We start from the raw sequence: 25,516 nt of genomic DNA, 5'->3' as shown, positions 1-25,516 counted from the left end.
CATGGATCGAGATTCTGACTACACAGAAAAAATGACAATAATTTGTCGCCAAATACCAGAATTTGTAGGTCTGCCGTTAAATAGTTATAACTAAACATTTTTTGATGGCAGTGCCAGGATAAGGTCTTTACCCAGCAACTTTTTTAGTTATAGCACCTAGCGAAGATCTAATTTCACCAACATAATGGCTATAAAATTCGCCAAATATCCCGTTCAAAAGTTATAAGAGATTTTTTGTGACAGCGCCTACAAAATCCTTATTCCAGCATCAATTTCTTTGTATCTCGATAACTACAGCAGGTAGCGAAGATCTGATTTCACCCAAAAAATGTCGTGAAATGGTCGATATTAGTCGCGTATAAGAATTTGCCGACACGCTCGCCATTTAAAAGTTATAAGCATTGTTTGGGTGCAGTGCCAGGATAAGCCTTTCCCCAGCATCACTTTTTTTTCTACAGCACTTAGCGAAAATCTGATTTCACACAAAAAATGCCTAGAATGTGTCGAAATTTGTCGCCAAGTATCAGATTATGACGATTAATAAATAAAAAGGTATTCGACTTTTATTTTTATATGCATTAATCCAGGACCAAATCTCAGTAAATGTTAACATTGATTAAATTCTAGGTAGGTACTTATTATTTTATGTTTATCATATTATTTTTAGGTTTAGATTTTGTTTATTCAACATATTGTAATCATATTACTGTTTTAATAGGTATTCTTCATTCGAAATGGGCAAACTGTTGTAAATTTAACATCTTTTAAGCCTATTGTATTGTTTACGATGCAAAAGAAAACTTTCGTTTTGAAGTTTCGTAAAAAGGATCTTATTTGACTAGGTTGTCGAGTACCTAGCCTATTCTATACCATATCTGATCCAAATCAACAGTTGAAGCAACAGTTGTACAGTAGGTATTCAAAATTAATTTTAATGTCCTGTTGTTCCAAATTTGATTTCAGGGTACAGAGTTTTGTGTTACTTGTGTTTTGTATGTTTTTTTCTAGAGTAACACTTACACTGGATTTTCGAAGAAAACGAAAGTTCATCAAAAATTAACATTTATTCAGTAACTTTTGTGGCATCCACTGACGATTACAACGGCTATCATGCGATTGGACAAGGAATTAATCAACTTCACTATCAAGTGTTGTGGAATGTTCTCCCATTTTTCGTCCGTGGCGGTTCTCAGTTCCTGCAAGGCATGTGGGGCAGGTTAATGAGCACACCTCTTTAGTTCGTCCCTCCCATAAATGCTCTATTGGGTTCATGTCACGGCTTCGTGCTGGCCATTGCATAACTATGATACCGACATCATGAAGATATTCAATGATGATTTCTGCGGTCACAGACATTAAAATTAATTTTGAATATGCCAGCTACAAATCTGAATAAAAACTTTTTGTGTACCTAAACAAACACTATTTTTATCAATTTTTATGACATTACAAAACAGGGTGGCACGATGGTCCACGGAGTCCGTGTTGCTCTAAGGGCTTGATACACGTGTCCAAGAGTGTATATTTTTTTGGGGTACACAGCCTGGACAACCTGCATTATGTTAAAAAAATATTTAACCTAGTATTTATCAACGTATCTAACTGCGATTAAATCGCATCCCTGTTAACGTCAACGTCAACATGACAAAACAAACGTCAATGTCAAAAATGTCATTTATGAGATTAAGCTCTTAAAGCGCTATGTAAGGCGGTTCCATTTGTATTTTGTCTCTAAACGTTCAGATAACGTGTAGCACTAAAAGCGAACTAGACAAATTAACATTTGCCGGCTATCAGTCAGTCGGTGACTGTCAGTGTCAAGCGGCCATATTTGTTTACCGCTGTTTGTAAACCGCTTCCTAAACCGACGCCTCGGTTAAAATTTCGTTTATCTAAGTTTTGTGCTATAATCATTTAGTCAAAATGGTAAGTTGATACATATTCTTTTATTTAGTCAGGATTGCTTTGTGTTCAATTTTGTATTTTCGGAGATAATTACGGAAAATTAGACTACTACCCTATATATTGTTTTTGTTCATAAAATGAACCGATATGTATTTTCTTTCAGACGGTCGGGAAGAATAATAAGATGCAACAACATATAAACTACCGTGTGAGGGTCATTTTGCAAGACTCTCGAACATTCATTGGTACTTTCAAAGCGTTTGATAAACATATGAATCTGATTTTGGGAGACTGCGAAGAATTCAGGAAAATCAAGTCTAAAAACAGTAAAACCGCCGACAGAGAGGAGAAAAGAACTCTCGGCTTCGTGTTATTACGTGGAGAGAACATTGTGTCCTTAACCATTGAAGGACCTCCACCACCAGAAGAAGGTTTGCCTCGCGTTCCCCTTCCAGGTGCCATGGGCGGCCCTGGTGGCGGTCGTGCAGCCGGGCGTGGCGCTGGACCTGGAGGTGCACCTCCTGGCCTACAAGGTCCTGCTCGGGGTGTTGGTGGACCGTCCCAACAACATATGGCTCCCGGATCCCGAGGTCAACTATCAGCACCTCCTCAAATGCGTGGAGGTCCTATGATGGGTGGTCCTCCTCCTGGCATGATGGGTGCTCCCCCAGGAATGGGTCGAGGAGGACCAGGTGGACGTGGTCCTCCCGGAATGCGCCGTTATTAATTATAGTGATATGAAATAATAGTATGTATTTTAAGCCAGTGATCATCCAAGTGTGTAAAAATTTGTGCAGTACTGAACTGCTGATGAATTCCTAATGGTATATCTTCTTCAATGCCTATACTGATGTATGACTTAAACAGACAAACTTCACATTGTCATTGTAGAATTGTTTTGATAAATATAATGATATAGGTAAGTCTCCATATGACTATTATTTGATAATTCCAAACAATTTTTGACTTTTAAAGTGAAACATCAGTCAGTTTATTCATTTCACATTGAAAGTTGTAATTCCGGTCTGTAACTTTCAAGAAATAAGTTTCAGTTTATTATTTGTGAGAGTGAAGTGCTATAATTATTTTAAATCAAATTTGCTTTTTGAAGTTGTATGTTTTTTTATTTCACATGTAAAATCTAAAACTTACACATTTTCATACTTGTTATTAACCTGTAGAACCAACTCCTAAGCTAAGATATAAATAGGTATATAAGTGTTCTCTAAGTTGGCTGTATGTGTATGTATAGTATTCCCCCTTTTTGTTAGGGTTCTAAATAGCCAAAAGTGGAACCCTTGTGGATTTGTCTGTTTGTCCGTCGGTATGTAACAGCCACAATTACTACTGTACTGATGAAACTTGGTAAGTAGACGTATTAGTAACCACATTCAGATTTTCACACAAAAATAGAAATGAAACTCAAAAAAAATTTCATCAAACCCGTAAGTGTGGGGTATTTGTGTTGATGGATTGGTCTTCAAAAATTATAATGTATTGAAGTTTCTAATATATTTTTTTTCTAAACTGAACAGTTTGTGCGAGAGACACACTTAAAGTGGTAAAATGTGTCTCTGTAACTTCTAAAATAAGAGAATTATAAAACATGCTATTGATAATGTAGATTACACAAAGACTGGAAATTCCAACAGTATATGAAGAGTTAAAAAATGTAATCTGCTCCTACAAAAACAGAATAACAGCCCATCTTAATATTCTGGCCAGGCCGCTCATGGATGAGTACACACAACTAAGACTAAGAAGGAAGCTGCCGCAAGATCTAGCCAACTAAGGCCCAAAATAGGAAGCGACACTGGTTGCTTACCTAAAATGATACCTGTAGACCACAAGAAGTGCTTATTATCCAAAGGTGATAGAAAGGTGAAAAAAAAAAAAACAAAATGTATGATGTACTACTACTACTTACTATATGCCAACTTCCAATGAAAATTGGTTTGAACGAGATCCATTAAGTAGGTAGTCTAGCTTTTTAATATGTTGTAACTTATTTTCGTACATTTCGTTGAGGCACAAAAACCTACAGGGTACTTTCAATAGACCTAGAACCATGTTTGGCAAGAAGGAAGGTCTTACAGCACAAGTAAAGGGAAAAATCGTTAATTTGTTGTTCTATCTCAAAAAATTATAGTTTTTGCTTGTACAAACATATATTTGCAGCCTTTCGTAAACTTAATTCACCTGAGCTAATTCACCTAGGTGCATTAAACAAACTTAGTTGGTTAACTAATCGCGACCTAGTCGATGTATGGAGCCAACAGTTTCACAACGGCAAAGAAAATATTTTTGCGTTTATTAACATGACATAGCATCATGCCTGTATCCACAAAGGGGTAGGCAGAGGTGTGTGTGCACCCGCTCCTTGACAGCTATGCGAGCGCTTATTGCATTTGTTGTGTTGCTATATTGTGTTATGTGTATGATTGTTGTGCTATATTTTCAGTGGCAAAGTCAAAGCCTCCCTTACATTAGGTATCTTTATTAACATCAACGACGCAACGCAGAGAGAGGTGTTATTAGATCCATCACTCATCATCGTAGCTCCAGAACGGATGGTCCGCTTTCGATGCAGTTGTTTTAGTTTGATAGTATGGTATTAGCGAAGGGTTCTTAGATATGATTAAAGGATCCAGGGTCTGATGATGATCAGGTGTTTATAGAAACTGGACAGTAAAATGACAAGGCCTCAGAGTTTGGATTTGTTTAATGAATCTTGATGAGCACTCTGACCCTAAGTGGTTGGTATGCAGCGTCTGATGACGAGGAACCCAACATTAAAATTAAGTAAAACCCCCGATTTTGGGCTAGTTTGACTTGTCTTGATTAGCACTAGAGGTTGGTATTCAGCGCCTAATGATGACCAGGTGGTTATAGGATAGGAACTTGACATTTAAACGACGCAAGATTTGTCTTAATGAGCACTCTGGCCAAGTGACTGTTGGTGGTTTGTATTAAGGGTCTGATAATGTTTGTACGGAACCCTCTGTGCGCGAGTCAGACGCGATCTTCATGATTGTGACAACTACACGTGTTTTTTTCCTGAGAAGCACTCTACAATCAATATTACATTACAGTCTTTCCCTAGTTTTTAGATTGATGGTCAGACTAACCAGTCGGGAATTCTGTATGTACCTAACCATGACAATGTTATAGCATAATTTCATGATAATAGTATATGATATTAATATACTAAGTAAACATCGATGAGGTGTGTAAACACAACAAAGATGTATGTATTTCTGAAATGCACAACACATTTGAGAGATTAAACATTTTATTTGATTGATTACAAATATGAATTATTTTCACAATCTTTATAAATGAATAGATTTAAATATACGCTTATAAGTGAATTGACAACTAATGGCAGTAACCGCACGAAGGATGGCACCTCTTGCCATCGACGCCACAACGGCAACCTCCGCTAGTGTCTCCCTTGCCTCCAGGCCCCCAACGGCGGCCTCGAGTCACCCAACATATTTCTGTTTTACAAGCAGAACATTTTACCCAGTCACAACCCCATTTCTTAGTAATTATAGCACTACATTCCGGACACTCCAAGGCTTCACCCTTTGCGATCAATGTATCCAGTAAAGCACGAGTGCCTTCATCGGTTTGGCCCGAAGATGCCGATGAAGCAATTTCTTGTACCTTTGCGCGGTGCTGCTCACAGGTTTCGCCTTCGTGAATAGCCTGTAAACAAAAAAAAAATCACATTGCATGCATTACATAAGTACAAGGAGTGAGTTGTGTCTGCCTGTCCCACCCATTGCATGTTGGTTGTAATACCGAATTTAGATAGCTGAACGACGCGGATTATTTGCGAGCTTCGTAGAACCGTGTGGTTCAAGTAAATCGAATTAACTATCGAGTGACTGCGTCTTTTGTGTTCTTGCGATAAGGTTGTGTCTCGGCTGTATTTCTGTTCTGAAGTAAACTAATTAATCTTTGAAAATTACCTGACAGGGTACACAATTAGTGTGCTTGCACACAGGACATGGAAACCGCCGTACACCAGGATCGCAAAGTGCCCATCCAGTACAATCGCGCGTGCGGCAATGGAATGCATTTTTCGTTCCACTTTCCGCTGCTGCCAAACCTCGTGCTAGCCAACGCTCGTATTCTTCTTGCGTTACTAGCGACCTAATTTCTCGTTCTTGCAATGTTCCGGGACACCCCATTGCAGGGCAGGACACTTGAGGCTCTTCGCAGTGTCGCACGAGATCAGATAAACAGTCTCTGCAAAATGTGTGGACACATTCTCTCAGCACAGCTCCACCGGCAGCCGCACATTCTTCCATACATACGCCACATTCGAAAGGCTCAGTGTTAACGATAAGGGCACGGTGCTCCAATTGCACTAATTCTGAATAAACATCGCCGCTAGCTTTTTTGGCATCGTCAACTTCAACAGGAGCTTTGCTATCGTTTCGAGTAAAGTCAGTTGTTCCAGGAGCTCCTGCATTATTTTCTGGAACAAATAAGGTAGGTTTCGTTATTGTATGATGTAGCTAGAATGTATCCAGGTCGCAATAACTTTGAAGTGATGAGCGCCACAAACCTGATGCTACTACGCATAAGTAGAATGGGGCGGAGAGATTAGGCCCCGCTAAGGATATGAGTGGTGTCTGATCATCCGTGCACAAAGCGCGCCCCACTATCCAGCGCTGCAAAGCACCTGCCAAGCCCAGCGATCTTTCTGCCTCACGTCTTAGTTCGCCCATTACTGCTTGTCGGGAAATACGCAAGTGCACAGGACCCCGAGTGGCTTCTCTATCCTCTATCCATATTTGGATCCTGAAAATATTATTTGAATTTGATTTTTATTTGACAACGCGCCAGAAAACTTAGTGTTTATTATTCAGAGATTTACACGTTATGTATATACATATGTATATCTGAAGTAGATAGACGACTCACGCACGCCTATAGTAATCAGAGACCTGCTCATAAGGATCCCATAAAAGTTTAGCAAAAAATCTGTTGTTTTATGTTCTATATTGCAACTTACGTGGCCGCATTGCCGCCTTCGCTTGTAGTCACTTTTGAAGTTGAAGCTCTATCGGAAGTCGATTTTCGTAAAATATCTTCACCCGGTTTTTTAAGTACTTGATTCGGTTTCGTTGCTGAAGACGTAGTCGCCTGACATTCCTGCTTATTATTTTTACCATCAGTTACTTTAGTTTTTGCTTCTTCTTTTCTTACAGGAGTCGCGGTCGACTGAACAGCAACATTAACTTTAGATGAAGATGCACGTGTTTGTTGCTTAATTTCTTGAGGTGGCTTGTTCTCAGAAGTGTCAGCCATAATTTGTGAAGAAAACGATAACACCGAGCACGACAAACGAAGCTGCGCCAATTTAACGGCTGCGTCCGCAGCTGCTCGCTCATCTCCTTTCGCTATCGACTGCTCAAGTTGATTGATCAAATCTCTTCGCCTCGAATGTTGATCTACTGTGAACTTTACCATATTAGAATTTGTATTTTTTGTATCAGAAGTATTATAAGAACTAGTTGAAGGGGGAGTGCTTAAAGTCGTTGCCACTGACGGTAATGCATTCGTCTTAGGTAATTCTTTTTCTATCTTTTCTTTTTCCGATGTACGCTCCTTCGTTTTTTTAATTTGATTCTGTTTTTCAGCTTTTAGTCTTATTTGATTTGTTACTAAAGAATTCTCCGTCAATTTTGACGTTGATGCCCCACCTGGTGTAGCAACGCTTTGTAAGGCTTTCGTCATTGTTAACGGTATTACGGAGCTTTCAGTTCGCTGCACATTTTCCTTTGTATCTACTGGATTTAAAAACGAACTTCTCTGCAATTCTGTCTTTGTTTTTGGAATATACACTGGATTCAGCAGCGAAGATATTTTTAGTGGTACATGTATATTATTTGTTTCAACGTTAGCCATATTTGTAGTAGAGCTTTTCACGTCATCTTTTTGGCCAAGAGGGGTAATAGAACTACTATGTTGAGGAGCTTTATTTTCACTAGTAGTACTATTTGTTTTAGAAATGTTTAAGTTCTCCTTTGCTTGTGGACCTACTAAAACCACATGTTGTGTTATGACAACCTTCTCAGTCATTGGCTTTGGTTCATTATCTTGTATTAATCGAGTGTTAGGAAAAATACCCACAACTTTTGTATTTCCCACATCAGAAATCTGTTTTAAAGGTTGGGTCGGCAGTACACTCACGTCGTCCTTATGAACTGTAGATCCTATACGAAGTGTAGACATTTCCAATGACTTATTATTATCTTTTGCTTCGAAAGTAAAAACATTTTTACTTATAACTTTGTCATTGCTATTGTTATTAGATTTGGCCTTTTTTGGAAGAGAATCTTTCATCTCTTTCAGCATTTCTTTGAGTTTTTGCTTTTCCTCTGCTCCAACACCACTCACTCTACTACTACAAGCTGCACTTGTCGCTTCCTTTTCTGTTTGGGTACAAGTATTGGATGTTGTGGATGCCACATTCTTAGAACTGTCGTTAGTTAACCAACCACTTAATCTCTTTTGTTCTGGCAAACATTGTTGACAATTTGGTATTTTAGAATCATATTTTCTTAAACATCTAGTACAAAACCATGTTCCAGCTTGTGGCGGAGGCATCTCAGTTGAATTATTGTTCTGTTCAACAGCTTTCAACTTTCGTGATTCTATTATTTCGGCAGCTTCTTTGTCTAATTCACTTATGCTCGGTAAAATTCTTTCCGGTGCTGAATCTACGGCAGAATTTCGTTTCTTGCTATCAAAAAATTGTCTCAGGAAACTCTTCTCTGTTCTAATCTTGACTTCTTTTGTACCGTTCTCCTTTTTAGTATATTTTTCCGACTTAGAACCATTCGGGGTGTTGAAAGACGATAGTAGACGATGATCACGATCACGATCCGATTCCGGATTCATTCGAATAGAATAATCAGATTCCACTAACCTAATTTGATTATTTTCTTTAGATTTTTCTAAAAAAATAATTGGGGGCTGTGGTGCAGGTCGTTTTCTGCTGTGACGACGTGTGAGCGATGAAGACGATGCTACAGAATGGGCACGCTGCGGTGGTGCCGGCGCACGGCGTTTGCCCGGCACGTGCGCGGTGCGGCGTGGGAGACTCTCACTGTTGGCCCGTCGCTCTCGGTCGCGCTCGTTTTTGTGTGTCGGCGGCAAGCTAAAGGCGTCGTAGCCGTAGTACAAGCCGTATTTGCGATGAAGAGTTAAATCACGATCGTGCTGTCGTCGTAGATCACGATCGCGTACTCTTTTCTTGTAGGAATCGGTCGTAGGCGCGAGAGGTGGAGGCAGAGGCGAGTTACGGTTGCGCGGCGGCGGTGGCGCGAGGAAGGCGAAGCTGACGGCGGTGCGGTCGGAGCCGGCGCTGGACAGGCTGTCGCTGCTGCTCGAGCGCTCTTCGCGCCGCAGCCAGCCCAGCAGCGACCACAGCCCCGCCGACAACGGCCGCGCGCGACCGATCTCTGCCTCACACGCCTCTGTCTCTCCGCTCATTACACCTGCAAATGCAACACATGTTGTTTAATACAGGGTGTTAGTGACATCGTAACGAATACTGAGGGGGATGATTCAGACCATGATGCTGAGTTAATATCAAGTGGAATTTTCCGTCGCAAAATTCATGTTATTTTTTTTAGTTTTTTTTAATTATTTTCAATTCTATAGTTTTGCGATGGAAAATTCCACTTGATATTAACTCAGAATAATCAGCTGAATCATCCCTCTCAGTATTCGTTACGATGTCACTTACCTACACCCCATACAAGTACATACAGTAGCCATACAAGTAGGTATGGGTGTTAGTGACACTGTAACGAATATTGAAGGGGATGATTCAGACCATGATTCTGAGTCGTATCAAGTGGAATTTCCTTTCGGAGAAGTCATGGAAATTTTAGAGCTTATTTAAATTATTTTCCGTTCCATACTTTTGCGACGGAAAATTCCACTTGATATCAACTCAGAATTATGGCCTGAATCATTCCTCAAAGTTTTCGTTACGATGTCACTAACACCCTGTATATTATATTATGGTCGTAAGACCGGATGTCCTTTCAAAATCCAATCCCATTGTTTAAATATTAGTACGTCTACAAATCTCGGAGGGTATACGAGTATTTATCTACTGGAGGGTTAAAAACGCCACCTCGAAACAATTCATCTAAAAAAGCTATATTGTTATTTGACATTTGTTTGCATTGCACACTTACTTTTTATATGCGCTCATGTCAAATTGCAATATTGCTGTTTTGCTTCGAGGTTGCCTTTTTAACCCCCCCTGCACGCAATAGAAGAAACAGGATGGAAAGGCTAACGCGCATTTTGTACGAGAACCGCTGTAGCCGGTTCAACCTCGCTCTCTCTTACTACTACTACTCCTGCAAACAGAAGATACGTTAGCTCTTACTGCTTCTCAAATTCCACAGCCATTTTACCCGCAATGTATACTTTATGTAATAGCTGCAATTTTATCATTAGGTACTTTTCGTAACAGAGAGAGTGCATACAGAAGTATTTTTATGATAATAAATAGCCGATCTTACTAAGGATTTTAGCATTCAATAATACTACCCTGTGGTAAGAAGGGATCTCCTTGCATGATAGTCGATATTTGATTTTTCACCCTGCAAATTATAATGTACAAGACGACCTTTTAATATACTATTGCGGAGCTCCGTGCGCCGTAAAGTTTGAGTACGACTGGAGTGCAAAGTTGAAGTTGAAGAACTATTTTGCTCATACTTGTATGGCGCGCGTTTCGCGCTGACTTGGTCCTTCCGACATCTTTCTTCTATTCCATCGTATACTGTCACATAGGTAAGTAAGTAATTTGTGTCTTTATGGTGGATCTAGTCAAGACCTCTTCACTTCTCTTACGGGCATGTAAAAACGCTAAATCAATAGGTGATTCACCGAAGGTGCATCACATAAGTATGCAGACCTTCATTTTCTTTAACTCACAATGTGATTATGGAAATAATCTGCGAGCGATTCTAATAAGCTGCTGACTAAGTAGCTGACGCGGGTAGGCAGGTATCAGGGGGGATAAAATGGCCACATCGAAGCAATTCATCTAAGAAAGCAATACTGCAATTTGTCATTTACGCATATAAAAGTGAATGCGCAATGCAAAAAAAAAATACAAATAGCAAGATTGCTTTCTTAGATGAATTGCTTCGATGTGGCCATCTTAACCCCCCAGGTAACGATTTAGAAACTAGAACACAGTCAATAGTACTTACGCACTGGCGGAATTGTATGTGATAGCTGTAAACGGTGTACTCCAGAAGTAGGACTCGCAGATTAGGACATACCTAATAGCCTTTATTTGGAACACGGTTGCCGAGACACTTTCGACAACTTCAAAGCACTTCTCGTTATCATTATTCACTTTTGGTAACAATATCGTGTTGTTTAATTATGAGAACAGTTTAGGTGAAGTAAATGTATTTTATAAAGGAATTGTCAATAAGAGAGCGCGTGAACAAAGCGAAGAGGCGCGCGCGGCGCTGCGTTCGCCGCCCGCCCAGCTATATTTAGCGGAACTTCGCGACTCGGTTTTGCTATTTTCATTTCATTCTTGCGCGCCCCGACCTCACTTAAATTTGGCTTCCTGCCGGTTTTTATGCCACTTACTGGTAACAGTTTATGCGTATACAAACTCTCCGAGATAATGTAAACTATGTACTAGCGCTGTTTTATTTTAGAGCCAATAAATAAATAAGGTCACGCTTCGAAAATGGGTACACGTAGTCATGAGCAATATCATATACCCACTTTAGAACTCTGTCGCACTATCATATTTGATATTTAATGAGACTTACGGCATAGAATAAGGAATAATACTACGGTTAAATTTGTCAAAAAAGTTAATGTGACATGGGTTCAAAGTGTATACATATTAGTACTCGTGACCATACACCTATTGTAACACGCGTTGCACTATTTTTAATAATTGTGTTTGTATTACACTACTTGAAAGGTCTCTGGGAAATACAAATTAAAAAGTAAAGTGCATCAAACAATGTTTATTTGGGTAATATTTTCTACATACCTAGACAATTTTACATACTTACATAATAGGTATTTCTGCTAATAAGTCTACAAAGTAGTAACAAGAGTTTACTTAAAGAACTAGTGGCAGGCATGTTTATGTAAACGGCGCGGTGGTTTCGCTGGGTTTTGCTTTGGACTTGGCGGAATGTCTGTCGGCTGAGGTGTGGATGACAAGAATGGAGGCAGCCACCCGCGACGTCAGGTCCGCTTGATTCAATTCATGCGCCCACGGCACCCGACCCCAGCGCGCCAACTGCCCACAATTGAATAATAATGTCTTAGCAGAGGTCAAGTCTATTGTCATAAAGATCAACTCACTCTGTGATTTATAGCCAGGTATATATTATTATATTACATATTATGATGGTATGATAAATAATTATAATCATCCAAGATAATTTATTTATTTACTTAAAATAATGATTTACCTTGCTACTATAATAAAAATAATGTAATCTGGAGGCTATTGACAAGTTTTCTAGTGCCTTGCATGAATTTAGAAGAAAGCTGAGTAGGTAATTGTTTTCATTATTCATGCTTATTCATTTTGGGAAACTGATAAACATATTTTATCAGTTGAGTGTCTCTGATATATTATATGATGTCTGATAGTATTGCATACATATATAAAATACCTATATGTATTTATAATACAAACACTCACTCATATCAATGGGGCAGAGGTACAAGTAATTGGAATTTTTATTTCAGTTGTAAACAGGCAAGTAAAAACTTATCTGTCAATAATGGTGCTGATGTCAACATACACGACATAAATTTATTATTTAGGTAGAAGTCATAAACAACCCTCAAAATTTTACCTATAAGCATGTTGGAATATAACCTGACAGAATTCGGTTGACAGCATATGTGAAACAGGTGGCATACCAATGTGACGCGTATTTTATTTGTCTGGATTGTTGTTTTATCCATTGTTTTCTTTCTCGGCAGATGAGAACATGTATAACTTAAAATAAAATTGAGAGGTGTCTACTAGAATTAGCACCATTGTATGTAATGCATTGTCATACACACCTGATATTCTTCTTCAAGTCTCGCCAACATAACGGCTTCGTGCGGTTCGAGACGTCGCTCCATGCATGCCAACATCAGCAACGGAGACTTGAGAGCCTCCACCCCAAAGCTGATAGCTACAAAAAATACTTTCACTTATAAAATGAAAACTCTCTTTTATAATAATACAAATAATAAGAAAAACAAAACATCTAACAAAAAAATAAATGCTTAAAACCTATTAAAAAATTAGTTTATATGATAAACAGTGAATATAGTTACTGACTTTTGACATTTCATAACTTTATATTGCACTAGACCAGACAGGATGACACATTTATAAGATAGATGCTGTGTACTGCTGCGATGCTGTGTACAATCAGAAATAATGCTGGACAATTCAGACTTATATACTAAATGCCACATGTTTTACAGTCAATAGGTATACCTACTACGACACCAGTCATTTATAACAAACATTATAGAAGGAAAAATTGAAGGGAAGAGAGGAAGGGGTAGACCTAGGATAACATTTATGAAACAAATAAAAGAGAAGGTGCAGGTTGTGTCATATCGGGAGCTGAAGGTTTTGGCGGGAAGAAGAGAGGAATGGCGATTACTCCACCGACAAGAGCGCAGCTCTTAAATAGAGAGAGAGAGGTATACCTAATAGGTAGATATTTTTGAATATAGAAGAAAAATAGGAACTCACCATTGAGAGCAGTAAAGTCATAAGACAAGAAGTGGCGAGCCAATATAGCTCTAGTTTCAATGTTAACAGCTGGTGGTTGCAGGTCCCTTGACACTTCTTGAGTAACATTAAATCTCTTCTGGAACCATTCTATGATAGGAGTCCATTTCTTTTCTTGAAGAGCCCTCAGTTCTACTTCTTCCTGAAAAGTTAAAACAATAATAAAATAAATAATTGACACTATTATAATCATGAAATGTTCTTACTTTATGCCCAGGTACTTACATCAGAAAAGAAAAGTAGGGTGTCAGTAGGAAGGTACTCTAGTAAAAAGTTCACTATATCATGAGGTGTACATTTTCCAGGGTTATCCATTGCTGTATTACACAAAGAAGTCTGAAAAATTTATAAATATAAAGTCAATTAAAAAAATGAAGAGGCAAATAATGTAAAAATCTGTACAAGAACATTTAAAAGTAATATTTACCAGGTGCATGGTAGGCTGAGTAATGGTCTCTATCTGCGTATCCCACTCAGCTGCTATAGCACGAGCCAGTTGCTCGCTAGGCACAGAGAAGACTTTGCCATTTGGTGTCTTCAACCGCCTGTGGTCCAGTGTTATCTCCCACTTGTTTTCATTCTGGACAATTCCCGTGTTACGGTAAAACCGCTTACGAGTGGCTAAAATTGATCAAAAATATTGATTTAACAAAACCATCTGAAAACTGCTAAAAATAGGTCAAATTTTTCTCTGTATTCAAACTTAGGTACCTACCATAATTTTTCTGCTTTAAACAGTTAGGACAACGTGTTTTCAATAAACTGAGTAGAGTATTCCTGGGTAGAGCTAACATTTTACATAATCTTAACTATTAAAAGGGTAGGCAAATTAAATAAAATTTAAATACATAACCAAAAAAATATTTTTTCCATATCCAAAAAAATTCTTGCAAGCACTGACTGACTAATTAGAGATGCTACGCATCAGATGGAAATGTTCCATAGTAAAAAAAATAGCTCTGTGGAAACTGCATTTATAGAACATGACAGCTCTTTTTTTAAGTTGAATTATTTGCCTTGGAAGTTAGTAGCTTTGGGTGGTAGCAATTTTAGATTTTTTAAGCCTAAATCGCCTCCCCTTCTTCTTCTTTGCGAGTCGATGGCGATCGAAACTAAATTTCCTTCGCCTCCCCTTTTCACCTCCATCATAAAATCTAATTATTTTCATTTGGAATTGGAATTTGAAATGAAATAGGTAGTGCTATTTATTAATTATTTTATTTTTTAATGGATTGTTTTCTGGATCTCATGTACTCAGAGTAAATTCTTGCACAAATTGATGTCAGAGATTTTTTTCGTGACAATCACACGCCTTCTTCGTCTAGGGCGTCGAGGAGTGGAGTAAATGGGTGCATCCAGTGTTGCCAACTTTATTTTCACCAGCCCACCAAATGCGGCCGTGCAAACCACCAGAAACCACTAAAACTGAGCGGTCTTTCAAACCACCAGAATTTCACTAGATAAAATACATACATACATAAACTCACGCCTATTTCCCACCGGGGTAAGCAGAGACTAGACAATCCAAAGCCGAATCAGTGCAATCAGATCGTGGGATGTTTTTCCCCCCTCTTTAGTGCCGCGTCGTAGGTAAAGACGTGCTAGAGACAGGGTAAATTATTCAATTATTATTAATAATGATTCCTTAATAATATACCACATAATTTGCACTTAGCAACTGGACCACCAGTGCTTTCGACTATTTGCAACCAATCCTTTAAAACTGGGTCACGTAACCAACAATCACGAAACTGTGTGTACTGTGGCTTAGGCATCTTGATCTTACTTAATATGAAACTTATTGTATGTATTACTAATAAATAAACTTTATTTTGGGTCTTTCGCTCAAGTAACTCATAAAACATATTCGGTTGTGTTAGTGGTTAAATTCGTCACTTGCCGCTAACTGAAAGGACTCTAATCCACTAAAAAATCCACTAGCCACTAAAACTAATATTTTTTCGCCGAACCACATGTCTAAACCACCAGATCTAGTAGAAAATCCACTAAGTTGGCAACACTGGGTGCATCTGAAATAAGAAATACAAAATAAAAAAAATAATAACCTCACAACAGCTCTAAATCGACAGAAACAAATAAATATCCTAAATAATAAATAACCAGTAAGTACCCTCAGAGTTATTTAAAATAATGTATCACATTATTTATTATTACTGTTTCTTGTTCTGCTCAGATAAGTTGGTCTTGGGACAGTTGGTAGTGAAAAAAACAGTGACAGAAGTCTGAGAATGCAACTCACTGAAACATTTATTACTTTTCAGAAAATGTCTCGAAAGTGGTAAGTTTTGCACATCTTGAATCAATGATTAATATGTATGATATACACAAATATCCAGTTACAGGCAATTATTTTACTTTTCATATTTATCTACAGATAGAACATAAAAAAATTGCCCTCGACAGAATGGACTAGGTATGGGTGTGGCGTAGTAGGATGTTTATTTGTTTCTGTCGATTTAGAGCTGTTGCGAGGTTATTAATTATTTTTATTTTGTGTTTCTTATTTCAGATACACCCATTTACTCCACCCCTCGACGCCCTAGATAAAGAAGGCGTGTGATTGTCACGAAAAAGTCTGACATCAATTCGTGCAAGAATTTACTCTGAGTACATGAGATACAGAAAACAATCCATTAAAAAATAAAATAATTAATAAATAGCACTACCTATTTCATTTCAAATTCCCATTCCAAATGAAAATAATTAGATTTTATCACGAGGGTGAAAAGGGGAGGCGATTTAGGCTTAAAAAGGCTAAAATTGCTACCACTCAAAGCTACTAACTTCCAAGGCAAATACTTCAATTTAAAAAAAAGAGCTGTCATGTTCTATAAGAGCAGTTTCCACAGAGCATTTTTTTTTACTATGGTACGGATTCTGCCTGTCATTGTTTTCAAGGAAACACGTTGCGGCCGAATATTTTTGTTTTTTTTTGGATTTCTCCTCTGTTCTGTGATAGATCCTACTTGTTTCTTGTTGGTGGTGGGTTATATTACTGGTAAGTATAATCAGTGCATGTAATCTTATCCCTGTGTTTAATATGGAGGACGATCCCCCTCCGGGAGGAGGTGGTTTACCACCAGACAAAGATCCGTCTCCAGAACCTATGTCGCAAAGTGAGGTATTACCCTGTGCGCAAAAGCCTACTAAACGCCCAGCGGACTCGGAATTGAACAATCCCGCTCATAAAAAAACATTCTCTCCAGCGGCGTCTATCCAAGACGTGTATATTACTCCTGAATATACCTCTCAGGGGAAGTTGATGTACTCCGAAAATGACAGAGCACCTTTCTCAGTTCACGTCACTCGAGTGGAAGCTGACCCATCCGCAGGCCTGACTATTAGGGTTCTGAAATTCGCTCAATTAATCCACAAAAACAAAGTCAGGGGAATTGTCAACGGTGGAATTAGCAGTGTGGGTCGAAACCGAATTTCCATAGAATTTTCTTCTGCCTCTGATGCAAACAACTTTGTCTCCAATTCCTTCTTGTCGGAACACAAATATTCTGCCACCATCCCACAGTTTCAGGTTTCCAGAATGGGAGTGGTGAGGAATATCCCGGTAGACTGGACACTAGAAGAACTAGTGACTAATATTCAGTATCCTCCTAGTTGTGGTAAGGTCGTAAAGGCTAGGCGCATCAACATGAAAAAGATTATTGATGGATCCACATGCTGGATTCCCTCAACCACTGTGGTTTTAACCTTCCTAGGCCAATCACTACCAAAGAAAATCTTTTGCTTCTACACCTCTTTGCCTGTGGACACTTATCAACTCCCCACGATCCAGTGCAGAGGCTGCTGCCGTTTTGGGCATATAAAAGCTCAATGCCGTTCAAAGCCTAGATGCTATATGTGCGCTCAACCTCACTATGGGGATTCATGCAACAACATAGACTCCCCTCCAACATGCCTTTTCTGTAGTGGTAACCATAGGGCCACTGACCCTAAATGTCCTGAACATTCCAGACAAAAGGCCATAAAACTGGTCATGTCAGAGGAGAGTATCTCTTACACTGACGCATCTCATCGATTCCCAATAGTAAAGCGTTCATTTGCTGATGTTCTCTCCCAACCTTCAACTTCCTACTCTCAGACAGCCTTGCCCCACGCGGCCCCCTTTTCATCTACCCTTCCTCCGCACAATCAAAGCTCTTCTTCCTACCGGAAGACGGTATACCGGGAACGACGCACACCCCCAGATTTAGGTAAATCTTTTGACGTCCTTGCTCACAGGGATATTACAAACACCCCGTCATCAACTCAACCCAATGGCTGTGCATTCCCCAACCCTAATCTCGATGACCCCACCCCCCTCCTTACTCCCAACGACAATCTCATTGAATTATTAATCTGTTCCCTTGTTAATCTAGTATCCAAATTTTCAGATGCTCTACCGAACAACGTCATTACTCTACTACAGCAATTTATCGTCACTTTAATCAATAAAAATGGCAGGTCACAATCTCCTTCAATGGAACTGTAAAAGCATCAGAAGTAAGAAACATGAACTCATATATTTAATAAACAAATTTAAACCAGTTGTCTGTGCCATCTCGGAGACTTGGCTGAGGCCTGGATCGCTCTTTAGAGTATCGGGCTTCGCCTGTCTCCGGGATGACAGAATCGATGGTCGAGCAGGTTCGGCTTTGCTTATTAATAGGCACATGTCCTATTCCCAAATCCCCATTCCACCCCATAGCCCTGACCTTCATATTGTAGCAGTTAAGGCCCTAAACCTAACCATAGCTTCGGTATATGTCCCTCATCCAGATCACTCCCTCTTCTCCGAATTAAACAACATTCTTTCAAATTTACCAAATCCACTATTAATTCTCGGCGATTTTAACTGCCATCACACGCTATGGGGTTCACATAGATGTGATTCCAATTCATCTACTCTCCTAGATCTACTAGACGATCGTAACCTATGTGTCCTAAATGATGGATCAGCCACGAGAAGATCCTCCCCTTTGCAGAATGCAAGTGTGGTGGATTTATCGATGGCTTCTCCTAGTTTAGTGATGTCCCTCTCTTGGAAAACCTTGCCTAACTGTTACGGTAGTGACCATTTCCCCATCATTTTAAATTACCACAATCATTCCCCTCCCATCAAAGGTCCTCCACCTCTCTTAAAATACCGCATCAAAAAGGCTGATTGGGATAAATACTCGGATCTTGTACGGGTAAAGGTGCATTCACTGCCGTCTGTCTCTTCTTCAAATTATTTGACCTGTTACGACGATTTCACTCAATGCCTTACCTCATCTGCTGATGAGAGTATTCCTATTAAAAACTCGGCTCGCGGTAAAATCTCCTCACCTCCGTGGTGGGACTCTGAATGCTCCTCGAGTGTTCGTCGTCGTAATGAGGCGGAGAAGACATTTGCGGCTGACTTAACATCATTAGACAGTTATTTGGTGTTCCAGAGGGAGACGGCCCGCTGCAAAAGACTACTATCCAAAAAAAAAACTAAAGGATGGCGAGATTTTTGTGAGTCACTTGCTCCTCGTTCACCCGCGTCCATGGTCTGGAGACGTATCAAATCTTTCAGAGGTTATCTCTCGGATGACTATAACGTTCCCTCCAATGATACATCCTCGTGGCTTTCTGATTTTACCAACAAACTTGCGCCTCCTTATGTTCCAACACAGGACTGCCTCTCTTTACTAGATAATGTAACACCATCTATGGATACTTTTGATGAGCCTTTCTCCTTCGCCGAACTCTGCTGTGCACTTGACAACCTCCGTGATTCATCCCCAGGCATAGATGGTATACCCTACTCATTCGTAACTAAATCTCCAGAGATTGCCATACATTATCTTCTTGATGTCATCAACGAAATTTTCATTTCGGGCTCTGTACCAACAGCCTGGAAAACACAAATTGTTATCCCCATCTTAAAACCCGGGAAAAATCCCAGTGATGCGGCCTCGTATAGGCCCATTGCCCTTTCGTCCACTCTAGCCAAAATTTTAGAGCACTTAATAAAAAACCGATTGGAGTGGTTCCTAGAAAACAAAGGCATATTGTCTCAGTCCCAATTCGGATTCAGAAGGGGTTTGGGTACCTTGGATAGTCTCAGCATTTTCACCACAGACGTCAGACGCTCTTTTAGCAATGATAAACATGTCATCGGTATCTTTCTTGACATATCTTCTGCATATGACAATGTCCTCCTACCAGTGCTCAGGCAGAAAATGCTAAATCTGAATATTTCGGTAAGGATGGTCAACATCATATGTAATCTCTTCACGGCTCGCTCTATCTCTGTTAGAGTCCAGGGCTCCCTTTCTTCTCCAAGAACTTTGTGGAAGGGACTTCCGCAGGGCTCTGTCCTTAGTCCTCTGCTGTACAACGTCTATACTTATGACCTTGACAGAACAGTCCTCTCCTTCTGCAATATCTTACAATATGCCGACGACATCGTCTTATATGCCAGCTCATCATCATTTCTAGAAGCAAGCTCACGTCTCAATTCTGCCTTACACTACCTTAACATCTGGCTCGATGAACATGGTCTGTCCTTGTCAGTTCACAAATGTAGTGCTGTAGTATTTACCCGTAAACGTTCCATTCCTCCAATTGACATCCATGTGAACGATCAACCCATAGCCATCCAAAACAACGTCAAATTCTTAGGGGTCATCCTAGACGATAAATTGAAAGGTATTCACCATCTCAATTACATTGCGAATAAGTGCGAAAAAAATATGAATGTGCTCAGGTCACTCTCTGGAGTTTGGTGGGGGTCCCACCCATACAGCCAAAAACTTTTATATAACGCTGTTATTCGAAGTCACTTCGACTACGCTTGCTTCATTCTGGAACCCTGTAACAAGATGGCATTATGTAAACTTGATAAAATTCAATATAAATGTTTACGTGTAATTACAGGAGCTATGAAGTCATCCCCAACAAATGCTCTTCAAATTGAATGCGTCGAGGCTCCTCTGCAGCTACGGCGACAATTTCTGTCAGATAGGTACTATTTTAACATTATTCAAAATTCTTCGCATCCTCTTCATAATAAAATAAAATCCCTAAACTCTCTGACGAATCTAAACTACTGGTCACACAAAGACTTGCCTTTATTAATTAACTCATATAAAAAGATTGACATCTCCACAGTACAACAGACTCTAAAAAACCCCATATTCGAATTTAATTTTAATATACTCATTTTTTGCCCCAAGGTTATTTTAAACTTGGAAATAAATAAGAACTCTCCAGGAGCTAATGCAGACTTCAACAGTATCTCTGAAAGGAACTGGCCAGGTTGGCTACACCTTTATACAGATGCATCTAAAATTTCGGATTCCGATAATGTAGGAGCAGCGGTCTGGATTCCAAAGTATAAAATAATCCTTAATTATAAATGCCCATCTAATTGTTCAATATTTACAGGTGAGTCTATTGCCTTACTTGAAGCTGTCACCTTTATTGAATCTCATAAACTGGCGAGATCAATTGTGTTTTCAGATTCTCTTAGTTGCCTTCAGGACATTATTAAAAAACCATTTCACTCGAAAGATAATTTTTACCTGACTCTCAAAATTAAGGAAGTTTTATTTAAATGCCAACAATCGGGGATTGAAGTTATTTTGGCATGGATCCCAAGCCACAGTGGCATAACAGGAAATGAAATCGCTGACCAATGCGCCAAGGAGGCTATCCGCACGGGCAGAGAGGTGTATAACAAAGAATTTTCTAGAGATATTCGTTGCCTTGCTAAACCACATTTACATAAATCATGGACGGAAAGGTGGAACAATTCTAGGCTCATAAAGGGTAAGCATTATGGTGGCATCCAGCCATTTGTTCCCATAAAACCATGGTTTTTTAAATATCGCAATTTCGACAAACCTGTTTGTTCCACCATAATCAGACTTCGTTTGGGACACGTGTGTTCGCCTGTTTTCCTGGCAAAGCTTCGTATCCGCGATCATTCCCTGTGTGAATGTGGAGAAGAGGAAGGTACTCTTGATCACTTGTTTTTTAATTGCCCCCGGCTGAATGTTTCCTTATATGATGTACTACCCCCTAAAATTCCCCGCCCTGTAAATGTTAACTTTCTTCTCACATTAGTGTATACCCCTTTTATAAATATTTTATCTAGGTTTATTAAATATAATAACATAAAACTCTAATAATTTTCATAGTTATAATATATATAGCTACAAACCCACTGACTGACTGACTCACTCACTCACTCACTGACATAATTGTTCTCCCAGAAGGAGCGTCGGGGGGTAAAAATGGTGTATGGGGAATGTGATCTGGACCTTCCGGTGAGTATGGGAAAACTTCCAGATCTTGGAAAACTGCTCCGCATCAGGAAGACACCCTACGGCCTGGCGCAACTATCGCACCTAGAACGATTCTTTTTCCACAAAACCTACTTAATTCCTGGTCAAATTCAATCACTGGTGAAAAAAAATCAAAATGGCGGAAAAACAAGATGGCCGCCATACAAAAAAATGTTTTTCCAGAAAATGCCTCGGGGGTAAAAACTGTGAATGGGGTTGTAATCGGAACGTCTTGTTGAGTATGGAAATACTTCTCGATCTTGAAAAACTGCTCCGCATCAGGGAGACACCCTACGGCCTGGTGAAACTATCGCACGTGGAACTTTTTAGTTTTCACGATACCTATTTAAATATTGGTCAAATTTATGTGCCGGTGAAAAAAAATCAAAATGGCGGAAAAACAAGATGGCCGCCATACAAAATTTTCGTTTTTCCAGAAAATGCCTCGGGGATAAAAATGAAGTATAGGACGTGTGATCGGAACGTCATGTCGAGTATGAAAATACTGCTGGATCTTCGAAAACTGCTCCGCATCAGGGAGACACCCCCACGGCCTGGCGAAACTATCGCATCCTGACCTATTTTGTTTTCACGAAACCTATTTAATTCTTGGTCAAATTCTCTCGTAGTTGAAAAAAAATCAAAATGGCGGGAAAAAAAGATGGCCGCCATACAAAATTTTCGATTTTCCCGAAAATGCCTCGGGGGTAAAAATGATGTATGAAGAATGTGAACGAAACATCATGTTGAGTATGGAAATACTTTTCGATCTTCGAAAGCTGCTCCGCATCAGGGAGACACCCTACAGCCTGGCGAAACTATCGCACATGGAACTTTTTTGTTTTCACGAAGCCTATTAAAGTCTTGGTCAAATTTTATCGCCAGTGAAAAAAAAAACAAAATGGCCGAAAAACAAGATGGCCGCCATACAAATTTTTGTTTTTCCAGAAAATGTCTCAGAGGTAAAAATGATGTATTGGGGTGTGATCGGAACGTCATCTTGGAAAACTGCTCCGCATCAGGGAGACACCCTACGGCCTGGCAAAACTATAGCACCTAGAACTTTTTTGATTTCACGAAAACAAGATGGCCGCCATACAAAGCTTCGAACTAATACAGGACACGCGAGCAGCTTGCTGCGAGCGAACCACGCGAAATCTAGTTATACTATATATAGCTACAAACCCACTGACTGACTGACTCACTGACTGACTCACTGACAGGGTTGTTCTCCCAGAAGGAGCGTCGGGGGGTGAAAATGATGTATGGGGGGTGTGATCGGGACCTCCCGGTGAGTATGGGAAAAATCCCAGATCTTGGAAAACTGCTCCGCATCAGGGAGACACCCTACAGTCTGGCAAAACTATCGCACCTGGAACGATTCTTTTTTCGCACAACCTATTTAAATCCTGGTCAAATCCAATTTCTGGTGGAAAAAAATCAAAATGGCGGAAAAACAAGATGGCCGCCATACAAAATTTTATTTTTCCAGAAAATGTCTCGGGGGTAAAAACTGTGTATGGGGATGTAATCTGAGTGTCTTGTCGAGAACGGAAAATGTTCTCAATCTTGAAAAACTGCTCCGCATCAGGGAGACACCCTACGGCCTGGCAAAACTACAAAACCTGGAGCAATTTTGTTTTCGCATGACATATTTAAATCTTGGTCAAATCCAATCCCCGCCGAAAAAAAACCAAAATGGCGGAAAAACAAGATGGCCGCCATACAAAATTTTCGTTTTTCCCGAAAATGCCTCGAAGGTAAAAATTATGTATAGGGATGTGATTGGATCGTCATGTTGAGTATTTCAATACTGCTCGATCTTGAAAAACTGCTCCGCATCAGGGAGACACCCTACGGCCTGGCAAAACTATAATACCTGGAGCAATATTTTTTTCACGTAACCTATTTAAATTTTAGTCAAATTTAGTTGCCGGTGAAAAAAATCAAAATGGAAAATCAAGATGGCCGCCATACAAATTTTTCGTTTTTCCTGAAAATGCCTCGGGGGTAAACATGATGTATAGGGATGTGATCGGATAGTCATGTTGAGTATTTCAATACTGCTCGATCTTAAAAAACTGCTCCGCATCAGGGAGACACCCTACGGCCTGGCAAAACTATAAAACCTGGAGCAATAAATTTTTCACGAAACCTATTTAAATCTTGGTCAAATATTGTCGCCGGTGTGATCGGAACGTCATCTTGGAAAACTGCTCCGCATCAGGGAGACACTCTACGGCCTGGCAAAACTATAGCACCTAGAACTTTTTTGATTTCACGAGACCTATTTAAGTCTTGGTCAAATTTTATCGCCGGTGAAAAAAAAAGAAAATGGCCGAAAAACAAGATGGCCGCCATACAAAATTTTGTTTTTCCAGAAAATGTATCGGGTGTAAAAAATATGTATAGGGGTGTGATCGGAACGTCATCTTAGAAAACTGCTCCGCATCAGGGAGACACCCTACGGCCTGGCAAAACTATAGCACCTAGAACTTTTTTGATTTCACGAGACCTATTGAAGTCTTGGTCAAATTCTATCGCGGTAAAAAAGTGGCGGGAAAACAAGACACGCGAGCAGCTTGCTGCGAGCGAACCACGCGACATCTAGTTTATATATATACGTATTTTTTTTTTTATATTTTTTTTTTTTTTTTTTTGTCTGGTCTTAACCTTCATTCCTTGTTCCGCAAACTTAAACCCTGTGTTTTGTAATGTCATACTAACAAATTGTGTTGTTATTTTCTAGGTTCAATCTTCACCATTGGACTATCCACCGATTATTTTAACCTAACCGATCAAAATTATATTTTAATGTTAAGTATTTTCTCTTGAACCTTGACGTTGGCAGAATCATCGTTTCTGAACGATGCAGCCAAAAACAAAGAAAATAGATAGATACTATGGAACATTTCCGTCTGATGCGTAGCATCTCTACTTGGTCTGTGGTAGAATGGTAGCTATTCACTATTTGTATGTAGAAGCGCGGGAAACTTCCGAAATTGGCGGTCGTGTTTTTTAGTGAAAATTTAATTTAATTGATTTCGTGTGGGTTCAGTGGAGTATTTCTGTATTATTTTATCTGTTAATTCATATTTATATATATTCTTCTAAAATACTTGCTGCTGTGTAGTGGTAAGTGAGTTTTTCTTTTTACTATGGGGGTTGATCCCCCCGACGACCCCGGTGGCGGCCGGGATCGTCATCGTGTCCCTCATGTAGGGATGGAAGTTATTGTTGACGATACTTCGTCAATGGATACGGAGGACGGGTGCTCCTCTCAAGTCAGAAAACGTGTAAGACCCTTGAGAAAGATTTGCAAACATTGCAACAAAAAGCGCAAAAGTAAAAATAGTAAAAACGTTTCGGGTGTAGACAAGTGCAATTGCAATTCTGACGAAGACAATTCTCTTTTATCAACAATACCTGATCCTCC

At 39.6% G+C, this 25,516-nt stretch overlaps 3 protein-coding genes across 4 annotated transcripts; 1 reads left to right on the top strand and 2 right to left on the bottom strand.

The window, feature by feature from the left end:
• Positions 1-1,766: 1,766 nt before the first annotated feature.
• LOC126368788 (small nuclear ribonucleoprotein-associated protein B) lies at positions 1,767-2,833 on the top strand. The gene is made up of 2 exons (XM_050012943.1): positions 1,767-1,926; positions 2,069-2,833. The coding sequence occupies exons 1-2, from the start codon at positions 1,924-1,926 to the stop codon at positions 2,630-2,632; spliced, it is 567 nt and encodes a 188-aa protein (XP_049868900.1). The 5' UTR covers positions 1,767-1,923; the 3' UTR covers positions 2,633-2,833.
• Positions 2,834-5,179: 2,346 nt separating this feature from the next.
• Positions 5,180-11,664, bottom strand: LOC126368763 (uncharacterized). 2 transcript variants are annotated; one of them, XM_050012919.1, is made up of 5 exons: positions 11,173-11,664; positions 6,935-9,425; positions 6,485-6,720; positions 5,883-6,394; positions 5,180-5,616 (listed from the first exon to the last, which is right to left on the bottom strand). In XM_050012919.1, the coding sequence occupies exons 2-5, from the start codon at positions 9,418-9,420 to the stop codon at positions 5,284-5,286; spliced, it is 3,567 nt and encodes a 1,188-aa protein (XP_049868876.1). In that variant the 5' UTR covers positions 9,421-9,425; positions 11,173-11,664; the 3' UTR covers positions 5,180-5,283. The 2 variants fall into 2 exon arrangements, with proteins under 2 accessions (XP_049868876.1, XP_049868871.1); XM_050012914.1 differs by having other exon boundaries at positions 11,169-11,661.
• A 270-nt stretch (positions 11,665-11,934) lies between these two features.
• Positions 11,935-14,670, bottom strand: LOC126368779 (ATP synthase mitochondrial F1 complex assembly factor 2). The gene is made up of 6 exons (XM_050012932.1): positions 14,463-14,670; positions 14,175-14,368; positions 13,973-14,083; positions 13,709-13,889; positions 13,018-13,133; positions 11,935-12,235 (listed from the first exon to the last, which is right to left on the bottom strand). Exons 1-6 carry the CDS (start codon positions 14,539-14,541, stop codon positions 12,077-12,079), a joined length of 840 nt encoding a protein of 279 aa, XP_049868889.1. The 5' UTR covers positions 14,542-14,670; the 3' UTR covers positions 11,935-12,076.
• Between the last annotated feature and the right edge of the window lie 10,846 nt (positions 14,671-25,516).

This window comes from Pectinophora gossypiella, chromosome 1, assembly GCF_024362695.1.
Source record: "Pectinophora gossypiella chromosome 1, ilPecGoss1.1, whole genome shotgun sequence".
NCBI lineage: Eukaryota > Metazoa > Arthropoda > Insecta > Lepidoptera > Gelechiidae > Pectinophora > Pectinophora gossypiella.
The sequence above is the reverse complement of the archived record's forward strand: the minus strand, read 5'-3'. Positions and strand labels throughout refer to the sequence as shown.

What these genes read in the sequence shown, in the direction of transcription:
- LOC126368763 (XM_050012919.1), bottom strand. Translation starts at nt 9,420, where the DNA reads ATGAGCGGAGAGACAGAGGCGTGTGAGGCAGAGATCGGTCGCGCGCGG. An exon ending in GAAGGCGGCAATGCGGCCAC is followed by an intron (nt 6,721 to 6,934) that starts GTAAGTTGCAAT and finishes TAATATTTTCAG; the next exon opens with GATCCAAATATGGATAGAGG. An exon ending in CTAATTGTGTACCCTGTCAG is followed by an intron (nt 5,617 to 5,882) that starts GTAATTTTCAAA and finishes TTTTGTTTACAG; the next exon opens with GCTATTCACGAAGGCGAAAC.
- LOC126368779 (XM_050012932.1), bottom strand. Translation starts at nt 14,541, where the DNA reads ATGTTAGCTCTACCCAGGAATACTCTACTCAGTTTATTGAAAACACGT. An exon ending in CTCAGCCTACCATGCACCTG is followed by an intron (nt 14,084 to 14,174) that starts GTAAATATTACT and finishes TAAATTTTTCAG; the next exon opens with ACTTCTTTGTGTAATACAGC. An exon ending in GACTTGAAGAAGAATATCAG is followed by an intron (nt 12,236 to 13,017) that starts GTGTGTATGACA and finishes AATTGTGGGCAG; the next exon opens with TTGGCGCGCTGGGGTCGGGT.